Genomic DNA, 16,192 nt, shown 5'->3' with positions numbered 1-16,192 from the left:
ATTTTAATTGAATTTAAAACCAATTCCTCATTTTAAAGATTTTTTTTTTTTTTTTTTTTTTGAAGATTTGTATTTGATTATATATATATATATTCAGAATGTTGGTGGGTCGATGTGTTGGGTGCAAATACTAGTAAAGACCGGGCAGTAAATAAAAGTCTCTACCCTAGTCCTCTAAAAATGAGGTAGCTAGAAATTTAAATATTGACATATTATAGCCATTTTTTGTTTTAACTATTTGTCACAATTAACAAACATAAATTAAGGAGATATCAACCTGAACAAAGTTCAGATATACTGTTTGCAAAAGGGTGACATTCATCAGGTTTCGGGATATGAGTAATATTTAGAACTAGCTATTGGCCACACTTTACAATAAAAAAAAAGCCAAAATCAAAAAAAATATATATATAAAAGAAAAATAAATAAAAAGGAAAAATATTACGTGGAAATAGAGATATTCACTTATTCCATAGGAACGACCCTCATGCAGATCAACCATATGCGTGGAAATTTCCTGTTTAAGCGAGGAACAGGAGAGTGACTAGAAAAAAAAATTTCCACGTAAGCGAAAGGAAGATGATGGCAGAGAATCCTCGCCTTGTTTGCCTCTTTTTTAATTTATTATTATCATTATTATTATATTTAGATTTTAAGCTTTATTGTTTAACAACAACAAAAAAAAAAAAAGGATATGTTTGAATTGAATATGTAATTATTTTGTTCTACTAAAAAAATTAAGGTTAATTTTTTTAATTGATAAAGCTGTTTAAAATATTTTTAAGTATAGCAAAATGTTACTGTCTATCCGTTATAAACTGCGATAGATTGTGATAGACTTCTATCACTCAATCATAGAAGTCTCTATCACAATCTATCACTCAATGATTTTGTAGTCTATCATGGTAGTCAGTGATATTTTATTATATTTATAAATAAATTGACTCATTTTTCTTTATTTGAAAACAACCCAAAACGTAATAGTATGTTTGATAAGAATTTTGAGAACAAGAGATTTATTAAAAAAAAAAATAGAGTTTATTTCATATTATCAAATATATGTTTAGCAAAAGATTCTAAAATTAGATTATAATTTAGACAACATATATTTAGTAATGTGTTTGATCACATATTTACAAACCATAAAACTAGTCCGTTGCATTTACAAATATTATGTTATTCATTAATTTTTTGACATGTTTTATGTTAAAAAATTGTGTATAGTTAATTTTTTGCAATATTATATAATTTATAATATACTACACAATACACATTTTAAATTTTAAAAGATGAATTAGATTTATAAAATAAAATATTGTATTTCTAAACATTTTTATTTAATATTTAATATAATTCTACATTTTAAAATTTAAAATTCAGAATTTGAATAGACTTAAAAATATTGTTTTTAGAATTTATCACAAAATCTTAACAATTTTTGAAAATAGAATCTAGATCGCTTATCATACGTAGATTTGCTGAAGTCAATAATCTAAAAACACGGATTGCCAACCTATAACCGGCATCATATAATTTCTTTATGAATTCAAGCTCTGAAAGACAAAAATCAGTGAAAACTTTATTATTTAATTAAAACATTTCAAGAAATTCATTTAAGTCATTTTTTTTTCTTTAAAAAATAAAATAGTGGGTAATTCGTCGCAAGGAATCTAATCCTAGGAGAATCTCCGCCCCAATCCCCTCAAAATTACATAGAGAATATTGTAAAATTGAAGAATGGAATGGAGAGTGAAGATTGGGGATTGGGAAGCCATCCCCGATCCCACCCGTAAACATCTGTAGGTGGGGGTCAGGATTTCAATATCAAAATCATATATTTAGCCCAAACATTAGTAACTAAAACATAGATTTAGTCCTGAAAACAAAGCAGCTATAAATATCAAAATCCAACTTACCTAACCATGATTTGAATTCCACCTACTAGATGGAGTAAAGTCTTCATTTCCTTATGCTATCAATGACCCAGAAGAAACAAAGAGCAGCAAAACAAGCAGTGAAGGAACAAGAGACAACCCAGAGTAGAAAATCAAAGGAAGCATGGAATATGGGTTTCAACCATCTTAATTAAAGCTGCTTTGTAAAACTAAGTTTACAGTTGGTACATCCAAACACATCAAGTTAGTTCTCAAGACCAGGTTTAAACCTACATTCCAACTTTCAAGAAGTCACCATCCAAACCTACATTCCGTACTAAAGAACAAAAAATCTGTTTTAAAAAGTCAAGAACAGTTTTTTAACCATTACCAAACAACATATAGTGGTTGAACTATAAAATAAAGAAAGATGAAGTTGTCAGAATCAGTTTTGTGCCGATTGCAGAAGATGTGGAGTTAGCTGAACATTAGCATTAACTAACAAAGTCCAACAAATATGATTCTATTGCTAAAGTAAACATGGTACACAGCAGACTGTCAAATTTCAAGAACTGAGTTAATTCTATAGCTAATTTATTCATGTTCCATGACAGCAATTGGGTGTCTCCCAATAAGACAAATTGAAGGAAACAAAATATTAATCATTAATGATATGATGAGTGTAATCAGTTGATCTAAATACACAATTTGGTTATGTATATTAGTGAGTGATGAACTCAAAAGGAGAAAAAAGATCTATAAAATTGACCCTGCACAATACTCACAGTAAGGGAAAGAGAGCACGAGAGAGAGATTTACAAGGTGGCTGCTGAGGTTGCAGTTTATCCGTGTCGGGGTGGTGGGCATAGTTCATTCATTTTTCTAGTTCCAGCAAGGTAATGAGGCATTCATTAGCCTCATGAATTCCAACCACCATAGATTTCGAAGCGATAACACGAAAAAGAAGAGTCGGTTTCCTCGTTATAAATCTCAATGGAAGCTTTTGTTTTTCATCCTTTACCGGGAGCACAAAGTTCCTCAAGATAGACCTGAGACTGGATTACTGTCTTTCCAATTTTAAAACCAGGAACCACAGTAAACCCGACTTTCGCCCGGGATTTAAAAGGTGGAATGTATCTTCTTGTGACGTCCTCCATGAATACCATTGAGAACTCAGCACCTCTTTCAACTTGGAAAATTTCCACGATGGGATCGAAAGAGAAAGCCAACTTATGCAACATCCACACAGAGCTAGCCATTTTTACAAACGACTTATAGAACACACTGACCGACCGCCATGAATTCAGAATGGCTTCTTTCCTATCCAAATTACTGAAAATTGATGACTCCATAGAAGGATGAATAAGTTCTTGATATTTCTTCTCACAAAATTTTGAAAACGCACATTGAGGATTTACACTTAACAGTTCCATTGGGTTGCTCGAAACATGCTCAAGTAATTGCTTAAGAGACATGCTAATTCTATCCGAACTCTGAGATTGTTCAGTACACAAACTCTCAGTCTCAACGACACCGAAAACTTCCGAATCAAAACTTCGAAACATCCATAAACAAACATATGATAAGAAGGCATACCGACTATGCGCTTTCTTTGCAAATCTGATCTCGCTGTGAACTGAATTGGCAGCTAAATCCATATCCCACGAAGCTTTCTTCATCAATTCCATCAAAACTTTAGTAAAATTGTACGCTGCTCTACAAGCATCATGTAATATTGAATCGAATACTCTAACAGACAACAAAACATCAGAAAGCGCATTCAAACTGACAGATAATTTCTGCGATAACCTCAAATTAGACTTCTGCAACTCCCCCAACTTTTTCCTAAGAGTCATTACCTCAGAGTCCTTCCGATCAATCTCCGACTGAGCCCGGTCGGAGACGGTGCCGAGCATTCGAAGCTTGCTTTGATTCTCTTGCACCTGCGCTTCCAAACAAGAACCAACCGGAATCGAAGTAGTTACCTCAGGATTTGTACGAAAATCTTTATAAAAATGTTTGAAATCAGAAAGCTGCTGCAGGTGCGATACCAATACTCTATCAGCTGCCGTGACTTTGTCTTGAACAAACGGAACATGGGCAGTCTGCAATTGGATATAGGAAGCTTCAAAAGAAGAAACCGTAGCGAAAATGGAGGAAACCAGAGTGTGCATCATCTCCAAATTAGGAATGGGAATGTTTGGGGTTGGTCCTCCCTGAAGTTGGGTCTCCAGGGCCTGATTCGATTTGGGCGGAAAAGGGTTAACAATAGGCTTAGAGGGAAGAGCGGGAAAGAAATCGAAAGCGGAATCGGGTTTAATGACGACGACTTTCTGGTCGGTAATAACCTCCTCGGCGGAGTCCAAGAGGGAAAAGCCGTCGGAATCATCAGGAGCGTTGTTGTGGGGGTGGTCGTCGTCGGCGAAGAATTCGAAGGTTTTGGTCTTGAAAGCAAGGGCGAATTTCTGAAACATCTCGGAGATCTGTGGGGTCTTGAAGTTGGAAGAACCATCCATGTCGCACATAATTGGGAAGTGGAAGGAATTGGAAGAAGTAAAAGATTTATTGAAGGTTTAGGGAATTCAGAGAAATTTAGAGAAATGGGAGAATGAATGATATACGTTGAATGACTTGGAAGCAAGGTATGAGTGTGGAGGGTTTTGCCACAAACACAACACTGGGCCTTCATTTCCACTCGCACTTTTTTATTTATTTATTTATTTATTCTTTTTTTTTTTCCTCCTTTTGCAACGGTAATGAGAGAAAGGCCTAACGTTACAGCTATGTAAGCAAATGTAAAGCAATTCCGACAAGCCCTAATTCTAATTTCCATTATTATAATTGGATTGAGGTGTATTTTGAGTATAGTTTTAAAATATTACATTTTTATTTTTATGTTTTGAATTTAATTTTCATTTGGTTCATACGTTTCAAAATGTTATATTTTAACCTTTAAATTTTGAATTTTGTTTCTATTTGTTCTATAAATTTCTGGTACAATTTTATCCTTGATTAACTAATGCTTACTTTTCGTCTTTCGTATTAACTTTCAGTTAGTTAATTTAAATAATTATGATGTGAACTTTTTTAGTTAATTTTAATAATGACTAAGAATTAATGAAAAATAATTTAATTATAATTAATTAAATTTAATCAATAAAAAATTAATCACAAGGGTTAGAGATATACATGAGTGAATATTCAATAGTAAAAACGTAAAATCTTGAAGCCTAGGCCAAATGGAAATTAAGCTCAAAATTTAAGGGAAAAAATGTAACATTTTGAAACTTAGAAGCTAAATAGAAACCTAACCCAAATCTTTGAAATAAAATCAAGGACCAAAAATGTATTTTATCCAAAAAAAAAAAAAAAAAATCCTACTACTTTGATTCCTTATTTACCATATTAATAGTATCTATAAAATTGAGAAAAATATCCTGATTCATTCCAAAGTTTTCAAGAATGGGTATATTTGGTATCCAAAGTTTCAAATGAGTCTTTTTAGTCCTTGAGTTTTCAAGAATAGATTTAAAAGGTTTCTCTACTAATAGAAGTTACAACAAATAACTTTAAATATAAAAGCCATTAAATGGATGATGTGGCAAGATGATTTGGAACAAAAATCGCTCTTCTCTCTTCTTTCTTCCTCCTCACATCTCCTATTCTCTCTCCTCCCTCTTTTGTCTGTGTGGTTTCGTTTCGGTTGGGTTTAAATAAATGAAAATTGTATGGGTTGATTGGTTTTTGGGTTCACTTGAAATAACCCAAACCAACCTGAATTTAATTATTAACTTTAAAATATATACTTTTTTACCGATCTCTACCGTAGGTGCCAAAGAAGAATGAGAAGAAGCCCGAAAAAAAGCAAAAAGGAACATAACCTCCGATACGATAAACAAAATAAAACCATATCGAGGTCCTAATTGTACGACTTTGGTATGATGTCCTTCCAACGTGGATTTAGTTTTATTTAATTTCATTAGTTTTTTGATAATTTAATCTCCAACAACTCCTAAAAATAGTTTTTTTTCTAGTACTTTGGAAAGAGATTTTACATTGTATAAATTGAAATAGATGTGTTAGTTTTAATTCAATATATATTAAATCAAATTTTTACATATTAATCTTTTACTTCCTTTTAGAACAAAAATCTAAATACATGATCCGAGTAACCCGAACCAACCAAATTCAAATGTTTTACGGTTGGGTTGGGTTGGGTTTATTTTTTAATGAGGGTTATTTGGGTTGAAGAAATTTACTACCTGAACAACTAGATTGGGTCTAAAAAGTCCTCAAACCCAATCCACGAACACCCTATTGTCCTCTTTGGAAAGACCCTCAAACCTATTTTCTTATGCTCTACCAAAAGAAAATTTAATCTCCAAAATGTGGCAGGGCCAACTTAAATTATAGGCAAGTGAGATGATCACTTAAGGCCCCTATATATGTATATATATACACTATACTATACTATAGTATTATAATATTGGTATCTATTTAATTTACACACCTTGTGGTTGTCATAATCTCAATCTTGTACTTTCTGACATGGCTAGTTCATATCTTAGAGAGCTATGACATTTTTAGAACTTGTGAAATGTATTTATTCTTTATTTTATTTGTCTACAAAACGGTGGAAACATTTACTAGATCACATAACCAACTTGACTATCAAACCATTGTCACAAACACGATGGGAAAGTCGAATTGAAAGTGTTAAAAGCAATAAGATTTCAAGCGCCTCAAATAGGGGACGCTTTATTAAAATTAGGAGAAACTAATAAAGATCCTAAAGTGAAAAGTGAAACTAACTGTTTAGCTACTTATGAATTTGAAAATTTTGAATTCTTGTTAGGCATGACTATATAGTATGATATCTTATTTGTTATAAATTCTGTGAATAAAGTCTTACAACATAAAGATATGTGTATTGATGTTGCTTTAGACCACTTGAAAGTTTAATTTTATTTCTAGAAAGGTATAAAGAAAATGGATCTACAGAGGCCATGATTTCAGCTAAAGAAATTACAAATGATATGGATATACTACCTTCATAAAAAAAAGAATGATTCAAAGGATTTTTTTATTTATTTATGCAAATATTGACATTGAAAATACACGATCACCTAAAGATTCTTTTAGAGCTGATTACTTTTACTATATTATAGATCAAACAATTTACTCACTAAAAAATAGATTTGAACAATTTTAAGTATACGAAAATATCTTTACTTTCTTATTTGATATGAACATTCATAAGTATATTATATAGGAATTGTACCCCAACTTTTAGGGTGTAAAGTCATACCAATTACCACTTATTGGGAATGACCCACAATTATAAGCTTATGGTTTAAAGTATGTTCACACTCGAGAGATATACTTGTCCCACATTGAAAGTTTAAGAGTTGAGAGGAGGGTATAAATATGAGAGCTCTCCAAGAATATTATAATAGTGGACAAAGTGGTACATGAGTTATCGGTGTGAAATTAGGTTTGGATAATCATGCTTTGACAAAACTAAGAAATACTTTTATTTCTTTTTACTTTAGACCATTATAAAAAATTTGGAAATTTATTTTCTTCTAGATCTTTAAATGTTTTCATTTTATACTTAAAAAAAAATCAGATCGAATTTCCTCTGTACATAGATTTCATCTTCATCTTTTTTTTTTCCCCTATTTCTGAGCAAAACCAATATTTTCTCTTGTCGATTCCAACCCTCCCTCCGAAGAGTGCACATTCAAGGTGGGTGTTGTATAAACCTTAGAGAGCAGCCAACATAAACTAATTTGCATGGAAGTCATGCCAAAGTTGTTTTCAAGGTAGTGGCTTCTATGGCACAACGATTCTAATGCGGGTATTATATTGTTGATGACTAACACTTAATACGACAAATGTAGAGTACATAGGATTTAAGTATTTGTCCTCAAGGGAAAGGGTAGATGATAAATATATCGTTGAGTCAACCACACTCGCCGACCTCCGATCGAGCTATTTGCTCAAGTTTCATCCTTATATGTTACTTGTATTACGTAACAACTTAACAGAATTAAAATACTAATTAATTGAAAAAATATAAATGAAAATTTTTAACGAGTAGATAAATATGGCCTTCAATTTTAAATTCTTAAACATATACCACCACTATATAAAACCTTGTGGATGAAAATTATGTTTATCTTTGTAATTAGTTAGCTAGAGTCTTATTAAATTTACATAAGAGTTTTTAGGATAATTAACTAAATTCCATTTTGATAAACATGTTTTTTCTCTTCTTAATTTGAAAATTAAATTTTTGAAAAACACTACTTCACTTATTTCTTTGTTAGATTAACTTAAAAGAGTTTATTTTTGACTTATAAATTTAAAAATTAAGTTTACTATATTTCTCTACTTATTTATTTGTTAGGTTATTTTTAAAAGTTGTCAAAGACTAAGTTAAACTTTAAAAATGGTTACCATATTTTATGTCTTCTTCCATATACTATAAATTTAGGTTATAAATTAGAAAATTAGGCTAAAATCTTAATCTCCTATCTAAATATCAGTACAATATACAGAAACTATTATTAGATTATGATGTACATGGTATTAGAGACCTAAATAAATAATTTCTATATATTCAATAACAATTATTGAAAGTTGAAGAGACTAGAGTTGACATAGGATTCTTTTATTTCTTTTTGACATGAAAAATAAGAGCTCACCTAAACTTCTTCCCAATTCACATAAAGGTCAGAACAAGTGAGCCACTACTAAGAATAAGACATGGTGATCTTTTTATTTTTGGGTACTATGATTGAGTGAAATAGTTTGTTGGCAAAAAAGTTATCTTTTTCCTCAACTGTTGTTTGTGGCAGGGCAGGTTGATGATGTCCCATTTTGGGAAGGCCGTAGAAACAGCTTTTAAAGTGGGAATGCAATGCTTTTATAAAGACAAGTGTAAGTAAAAACCAACCTTAGTTTCCTTTCCCACCACAAAACAAATTGTCCACACATTAAAAACAAACAAAAAAAGGAAAAAGAAAAAGGAAAAGTGTGGAAAAGAGAGAATCATTGCCAATTAAACATATACATAGACCAAGTAAACATTGGCCTTGTTTCCATGCAATAGTTGGAAATGGGGCCTTGGATTTTTTTGGTACTATGCTTATATAAATACATAGAGAGAGGGGGTGTTAGAACACTTTTTGGTCAACTTTTCCAAAATATTCTATTTTCTAATTAACCTTCACTCTATAGATTTTAGAAACATATTTGTATCGTGTCTTCTTTTTTTTTTTTTTTTTCGAAAATTGTTATTATTATTTTACCTAGTATTGATGTCAAAATCCGAATAGGAAAAGAAGACTGACATTTACGTGACAACAACAGCAAATTTATTTAGAGGTGGAAATAACATGACCTATCAGATAAAGGGAAACCAGCACTTTGGTGCGGTAAGTACTTACCACATGCATTTCAATGCTTAAATCATAGAGTGAAACTATGTAGAAGTTTTAGAATATATGAGTGATAATGGATTTACCTTCTTAGAAACTATAACGAGGTATTTAATAGGAATAAGTTATCTAAGTTCTCTTTCATAGAGTTTTGAAACTACCATTAGGATAACTCTTTCTCCTTGGATTGAGACATGCTTCATTGGCCATTTTGCAAGGCTTGACCTCGACTTTGGTCAAGACTGAACACCTCCTCTTAGGCCCATTTTGGTCCTAGGACAATATTCTTGAGTCGGGGCATGTGTAGGCATGCTTCTCATTAAGCATTTTAATAGGCTTGGCCACAGTCAAGGCTAAGGCCAAGTATGGCCAAGCACATTAGCCTAGGCCAAGGCCCAAATTAACCTTCATCCTCAGACTTGTTTTGGTCTTAGGGTACTACTTTTGATCCGAATCTTGTTATTTTCTTGGCTCTGTCAATTTTGTTCATGTTTTATGTGATTATACCCCACGATCTAAAATCACCCATAACACCAAGTTTGATCCAAATTAACTTTAAAATAATAAATAAAGAATAATTTTTAGATTTCTTGAAAGTACATACGCTCAATTTGGAGATTTGAAAGTACACACTGAAATGGAATGAATGTTATTTAACCATATACATATATATGTATGGCCATATTCTCAAACAATGTAGCACAATGATTATCTTTAACATAGATAGTTGTCTGCATATTAAGGTGCATGATTTTTTTTCTCCTAGATGTTCTTGGCGATCACCATGCAGGTTAGGTTATTTAGTAGAGCTTTCTAGCTTTGTGCAGTCTGTTGTGGCAGAGATTGGTAAGGAAGATCAGGTGGTTTGACTCCCTTGTCATTTTGAAATTTTTTTCAGTGGTCAGTCTTTGAGACTGCCTTTAATCTTAGAAGCTTGAAGGTGTCATGGTAAAGGCTTGTGTGATTTGGAGGTAATATACTTAAGCATTTCTTTCTAGCTTGGCTGGTGAGTTGTTCTGACTTCACACACAAGACTAACTTCGTAGTTGGAACTCCTTTGTCCTCCTTGTTTATGTTCTTTGTAGGATGGATGACTCTTGTGAGTGTTTATTCTTCGAGCATTCGTTTAATCAGTCTATTTGGGTGAAATGCTCTTATGGGGCAACTCCTATTAGATTTTCACTAGGCTCTTTTTGGTCTTAATGTGTTACTTTTAACTCGAATTTTGTTATTTTCTCAGTACTATCACTTTTGTTTTTGTTTTATTTCGATTATGCTATACAGTTTAAAATCACTCATAAACAACTGATTGTAGTTCTTCAATTTCTTGCTAATTATTTTAGTCACAAGTAATTCTTGAGAAGTGATTTCTCAAGTGCTTAAAGAAGAATTTACATAAATAAAATAAATCAAGGTACTAATTTGAATACAATGTTTGAAAATTCAAAGATAGGCAAATAGAATCATTGCTTTCTAATATTTTTGGCTATTTTTAATAAAGTTGTAAATAGATTGACTCAAACCAATATAAAGGTTGTCCAACAATAATCCACATTTCTTTGAAGTTGGAGATTCAAATCCTCCTTTCCCTCTTATAAAAAAAGGAAAATAAAAAAATACTTATAAATAGAGAGAATGAAGACGTTATACATTATTATGAATTAAGACTTGAGAAAGATTTATTTCAAGTACCTCAAATACTTGGTGAGTTATATCATAATTCCATCATCTTATATTCTACATCCAAACCCTGTTGAGCAAATTGCAGCCTGATCTTTCCTTAAGCTCTACACAATATGCTTCAAAAACATATGTGCAGTAGCAATAGCATCAATTTAATGTATCAAAATAAGTTAAAACTGATGTCTATCACGACAAGGAAAGCTGCATGTATACCGACTTTGACAATCAGTAAAAACATATGCTCTCATCCAAGAGTTTTGAGGCTCGAATCGTTTCACTCAACTGGTCTTTCTGCACTAAAAAAGAGTATGGTACCTCCAAACATGATCCATTTTAGCCAGCCAAATATTTCAGTTAGCAGAAAGGAAGATCCCACAAATAAAGTTATTATACACGTGACAGCCAATAATCTACAGGATACATAATCCACTCTGTTGCTCTATTTAAAGAAAAATCGAAAAGAAAAGACAAGAAAATGATAAGTATTGACACCTTCAATTTCAGAAGTCTAAAAAATTGTCATTGTCCCACATACTAAGTAGGGATCAACTAGAATGAAACCTTTTGCTTCCTTCGTCATACAGAGGCAATCCTTTCCCCATGTGATGCAAATTGCAAATCCCTTTCTGTATCAATCAAAGGGGAATCCCAAATGGAATGAAAGATCATACATTTCATTTCATCCATGAAATTCTCTCCTCACATAAGCGGAGGAGTGAAGGCAGCAACTTTTATTACAGTAACCAGATCTGCAGTCTTCATCATCTTGTTCTATTTTCCATCTTCAATCTCTATATTCTCGACTTCACTAGAAAGTGGAACATTTGGTCCTTGGGAGCACTGTCAAAGGCAATGAACTTTCAAGGACTTGGCCAAGATAAAACTTTTAAGGATTAAAATTGAAGATAGAAAAACTTCTACTACTTTTAAATGGAATACCGTGATTCTGCAATGAATGCCAAGCTCATAGTTCATTTGTAGAAGGCGGTCTTTCGCAATTAACTCTGCTTCAGATGCTTTCCTACAAGCTTCTTTCACCTGTAAAAGTATGAAATAGTGCTTAGATATTTTGAAAGACAGTGATAAAAATGGCTGAGGAGGATTATGGAAGCTTTTTGATAAAAAATAGAAATAGAAAGTTCCCTCCCCCGTTCCTGGTGTTATGATAAATTCCAACCATAGAAAAAAAATAAAGTAATTATTTTCTTCCTGATTTTAGAATGAATTATTCTCTTATGATATCTACCAGTCTAATGTGTGTATTACAGTAGCACACCACTACTCAAATGAAATCCTGAAGTTTTGGAATAAAACGACTGCCAATCAATTAGCTTTAGCATGTAAAACAAAAACACAGCAAAAGCTTTTTTTGTTAGTTCATACATGGTATAGCAATAGCTTAAATCAAGCCAACTTTCACAGAAAAAGCATAAGAAAAATCAATATCTACTTTGAGCACTTACGTTATTTGAATTATGATATTCAGCATTCCCTTTAGCACCATCAGAATACTTCTCTAGAACACCACGGAGAAACGACAATTCTTTCATCAAATCTGTAACAACTTCTTCAGCATCTTGCAGTTGATTTCTAGAAAATTCAAATGCTCTTTCAGCATGGAGACGAAAAGAGGAACAGTTCAGACAATTGCAGATTCCTCTGCATCCTCGTGGGTTTCTTTTAAGAATTCCCTTTCTAAGATTTATGTGACTTTCTGGCAGAATACATTTTTCGACACATGAAGAATATGGTTCTAGGCTGTTTCCCTCAGAGATATTAGCACCATCAGAAATATTATCTTTCAAACTTGTGCAGTCTTCTGAAGTAATTGGTGATTGTTCAGAGGTCAATCTGGATCCTTCTTCAGTTAGAGGCTCATAACTAGCCGCAGGATACAATGACGAGACTGCTTGATCATTTAAAAGTGTTGCACCAGGCAGCTGAGGGCCCATTAACTTACATTTATCCAACATCTCCTGTTCAGAGTGCAGCTGTAATTTTGGAGGTGACAGAAGTTTATCATTGACTCCATCAGGCAATAAAACTTTATCTGTTTCACAAACTGTTTCGTTCATACTATTCAACACAGGCATTGAGAGAGTATCTGAATTTCCATTGAATGGCATGTTGCAAGTTACCAAGTCTTTTGAGTTATCCTGGGAATTGTGAGAATTTGAACTTGGTGGTTGCAAATTCATAGTTGGCAATTCTTTCTCTTGTACCGAACAGTCGATGTTTCCTGAGGCATCTGGAAATATAAAAAATTTATGAAAACTAATCTAATAACGTTGACAACAAGCATGACTTTATGGAAGAAAGATTATCATTGCGGGAGTGGATGCGTACAGTTTTCTGGATTATCTTTGAAAAGATCCTCAAGGAATGGAAGCATCCTTCTATAGCTAACTGAAACTTGGCTGTATTTTGACTTCAGTTGTACAAGTGGATTGCAAACCTAATGAGTTGTTAATTATATTAGTAGTAATACACAAAGATAAAACAACAATAGTTTGATGATCAAATTGGATATCATTACCAACAGCTGTAGAACATTCATTTCCAAATTATATGCACTCGCTAAAAGTAATCATGCATATAATGTTTAAAGGAGTAAGCAGAAACGCATAAAAGTAAACCATTTCATGTATCTCACCATTTTGTTTCTAACATAAGTGCCATATTTCTTGTCACTCTCTGTAGCAATGTTGCAATGATTTTCACCAACAGTAGAACTACCAAGTTTTTGATCTGCACCTCGAGCACATCCCACTTTTTCATCCCTCCTTTCTTCCTTCAATGGATTACAAACAATGTTAGAATTTAATGATGACATCTTGAGTTCGTTGAAATGATCTTCTCTTTTGATATCCTCAGAAACATTGTTACACAACTTCTCTGAAGCATGAGACTTAAAGTTGTCTACTTCTGATGGAAATGAAGTTCCACCATCAAGCCTCTCCATTCCGGAGGTTTTGGATTGTTCTTTAGAAGAACAGTCCTCTGTCTGATACTTTGTGGGAACTCCATGCTCTGTCAGCCTTTCCTCAAGAGATGAGATGCAAACTACACTATCTTTTGTCAAACCAGAATCCTTTTTTATTATATTCTGGCTATTGTTTAAATCGCATCCATTCTGAAAATTCTTAGTATCTCCATTAGCAGGAGGTGGTAAATTTGGCTTCATAGTCTTAGATGACATGCGGGAGGCAAAAATTGCATCCTTTACACAAATGTCTGAATCAACAAAAGATGAACCCTTGGCATGATTACACGGATTAGATTCAGTATTTGCCTTCTTCTCCAAATTGTTCTCACGTTTAGAGTTTGGATCATCTTGTAGCATGTCTGTAGTATATAAACAATAAAAATAAGTTAAGTCCTAAAAACAAACATGGATAGACAATAATGAATGTAGTAGGTATAGAAGTTACAATTATCGCTATCCAGCAAAAAAGGTAGCAATCTTTTGTAGGCAATAGAGCCAGGAGCTTTGAACAGCTTCCGTTTAGAGCATGGTTTGAGCACCTAATTGATCATTTCAAGAAACAAATTAGACCAACACAACCAAGAGAATATCAAGAATTATACAAGTGGGGTTGACTATACACAGTCATAATTATAATCCCATGAGACCTAATAAATGAAACAAGAGCACAACAATTGCAAGAAATCAACCCAAGAAAAATAAAATCCAGTCAATTGTGAAATATTCAACTAAACGAGATATTTACCGATCCGGTTCTAGCAACAGAGTCAATTCTACAGTCAGATTTCGCACAAGTATCCCCTAAAACACCTCCATTTCTTGAAGAAGCGGCCACAAAACCCCCAGTCAGGCTGTCCACATCAGGAGGAGTAGAATGCACCAGCTTCTCACTCTTCCCATTACATCTCCGATCCTTATCACATTCGACATGGCCATTAGAATTGTGAAAGTTGTCATTCCGTACCTCTGTAGTATCGGAGATTTTACCGACTCCACTGTCTTCATTAGGACAAGATCCATTCGCGGTTATTGGCTCTCCGGATGGCACCGAGGAGCGATTCTCTAAATTGGGGGAGAAGACTCGCTTGATGCGTAGATCTTTGGCAAAAGAATCCGAAACCCGATTCCCATCTTTCGAAGGAAGTCCATCCGGCGGCGGTTGGGGGAGCGTCTTGGGTTTTTTACGAGGTAAGTGGAGGAATCCAGCTTGTAGGGCTCGAGGTTGATGAGTAATGGAAGAGCGCTTGGAAGCCATAGCGCCAAGCTTTGATTCCATGGAGAATTCTATTGAGAAGCTCTGGAATCGATGGCGGTGATAGTAGAATGGAGACGAAGAGAGGGAAAGAGGAAAAGCGGGAACAAGAGAAAATGGCGGGAAGCGTAGGGAAAAACCGCGCTGCATTGTTTAAAATGGCGGGAAATTGCCGGTAAATGATGATTCATTATTGGGCCGGGCCGAGAGAAGCTCAGGCCCGTGTCCAACCCTAACTCACATGGGAATCCATTTTGGGTAATTGGAGAGTATAGCAAAGTATTAGGTTTTATTTGGATGATGTTCAAAATCAGAAATTAATAAGAATAATGGCAAATACCCTCCCCTCTTCTCCCAGAGATGTTCAAATCACTCGACAATTCAAACAACGTAGACTATCCAACCTAAATTGTAACTTGTAAGAATTGAGTTGGGTTAGTTTTAATTTTAGGTTAGGTTAGGTTGAATTTTTTATATCTTTTTGGGATTGGGATTGGGTTCGGGTTGCATTTTTAAAAATTGAGGTTGACCCAATCCAATCTAAATTTCTAATATATATATATTATAATTCATAGAGATCGGCAGTGTTTATGAGGGATAGTTTTTTTTACTATTTTTGTAAATAATTTAAAAAAATTTATATCCCGTAAATTTTCCCTATGTAGATACTATTTTAAGTTTCAAATCTAGGATTATGAATAGATGAACGACAACCAACTGCCTTTGGTAGGTAGCTTTATCTCTTTTCTCCAGGAATTTGCGATCATCGTGGGAGAGATGGCATCAACCAGAGAATCGAATTGGACGATGAAGGAGGAATCTCAAGCAGGCTCCTGGCGAATAGAGCGGTTATCCTTGCACTTGACTTTGGTTCCTTTTCCCAGAGATGGTTCGTACTGGATGGGGATTGTAACGGCAATGAGACGTCAAAGGCGAAAATGGAGGTCGACAT

At 33.6% G+C, this 16,192-nt stretch overlaps 2 protein-coding genes across 2 annotated transcripts; both read right to left on the bottom strand.

Moving 5' to 3' along the window:
• Positions 1-2,515: 2,515 nt before the first annotated feature.
• Positions 2,516-4,570, bottom strand: LOC120068541 (DUF641 family protein (DUF641)). The gene has a single exon (XM_039020355.1). It carries the CDS (start codon positions 4,397-4,399, stop codon positions 2,885-2,887), a length of 1,515 nt encoding a protein of 504 aa, XP_038876283.1. The 5' UTR covers positions 4,400-4,570; the 3' UTR covers positions 2,516-2,884.
• A 6,744-nt stretch (positions 4,571-11,314) lies between these two features.
• Positions 11,315-15,384, bottom strand: LOC120092777 (uncharacterized). Its single transcript, XM_039050979.2, has 7 exons — positions 14,734-15,384; positions 14,434-14,527; positions 13,656-14,347; positions 13,349-13,457; positions 12,466-13,250; positions 11,942-12,040; positions 11,315-11,842 (listed from the first exon to the last, which is right to left on the bottom strand). Exons 1-7 carry the CDS (start codon positions 15,262-15,264, stop codon positions 11,774-11,776), a joined length of 2,379 nt encoding a protein of 792 aa, XP_038906907.1. The 5' UTR covers positions 15,265-15,384; the 3' UTR covers positions 11,315-11,773.
• Between the last annotated feature and the right edge of the window lie 808 nt (positions 15,385-16,192).

This window comes from Benincasa hispida, chromosome 12 (assembly GCF_027475165.1).
Source record: "Benincasa hispida cultivar pf3 chromosome 12, pf3_genome.v1.1, whole genome shotgun sequence".
In the NCBI taxonomy this organism is placed as follows: domain Eukaryota; kingdom Viridiplantae; phylum Streptophyta; class Magnoliopsida; order Cucurbitales; family Cucurbitaceae; genus Benincasa; species Benincasa hispida.
Note: the sequence above shows the minus strand (reverse complement) of the source record. Positions and strands in the feature narration are given on the sequence as shown.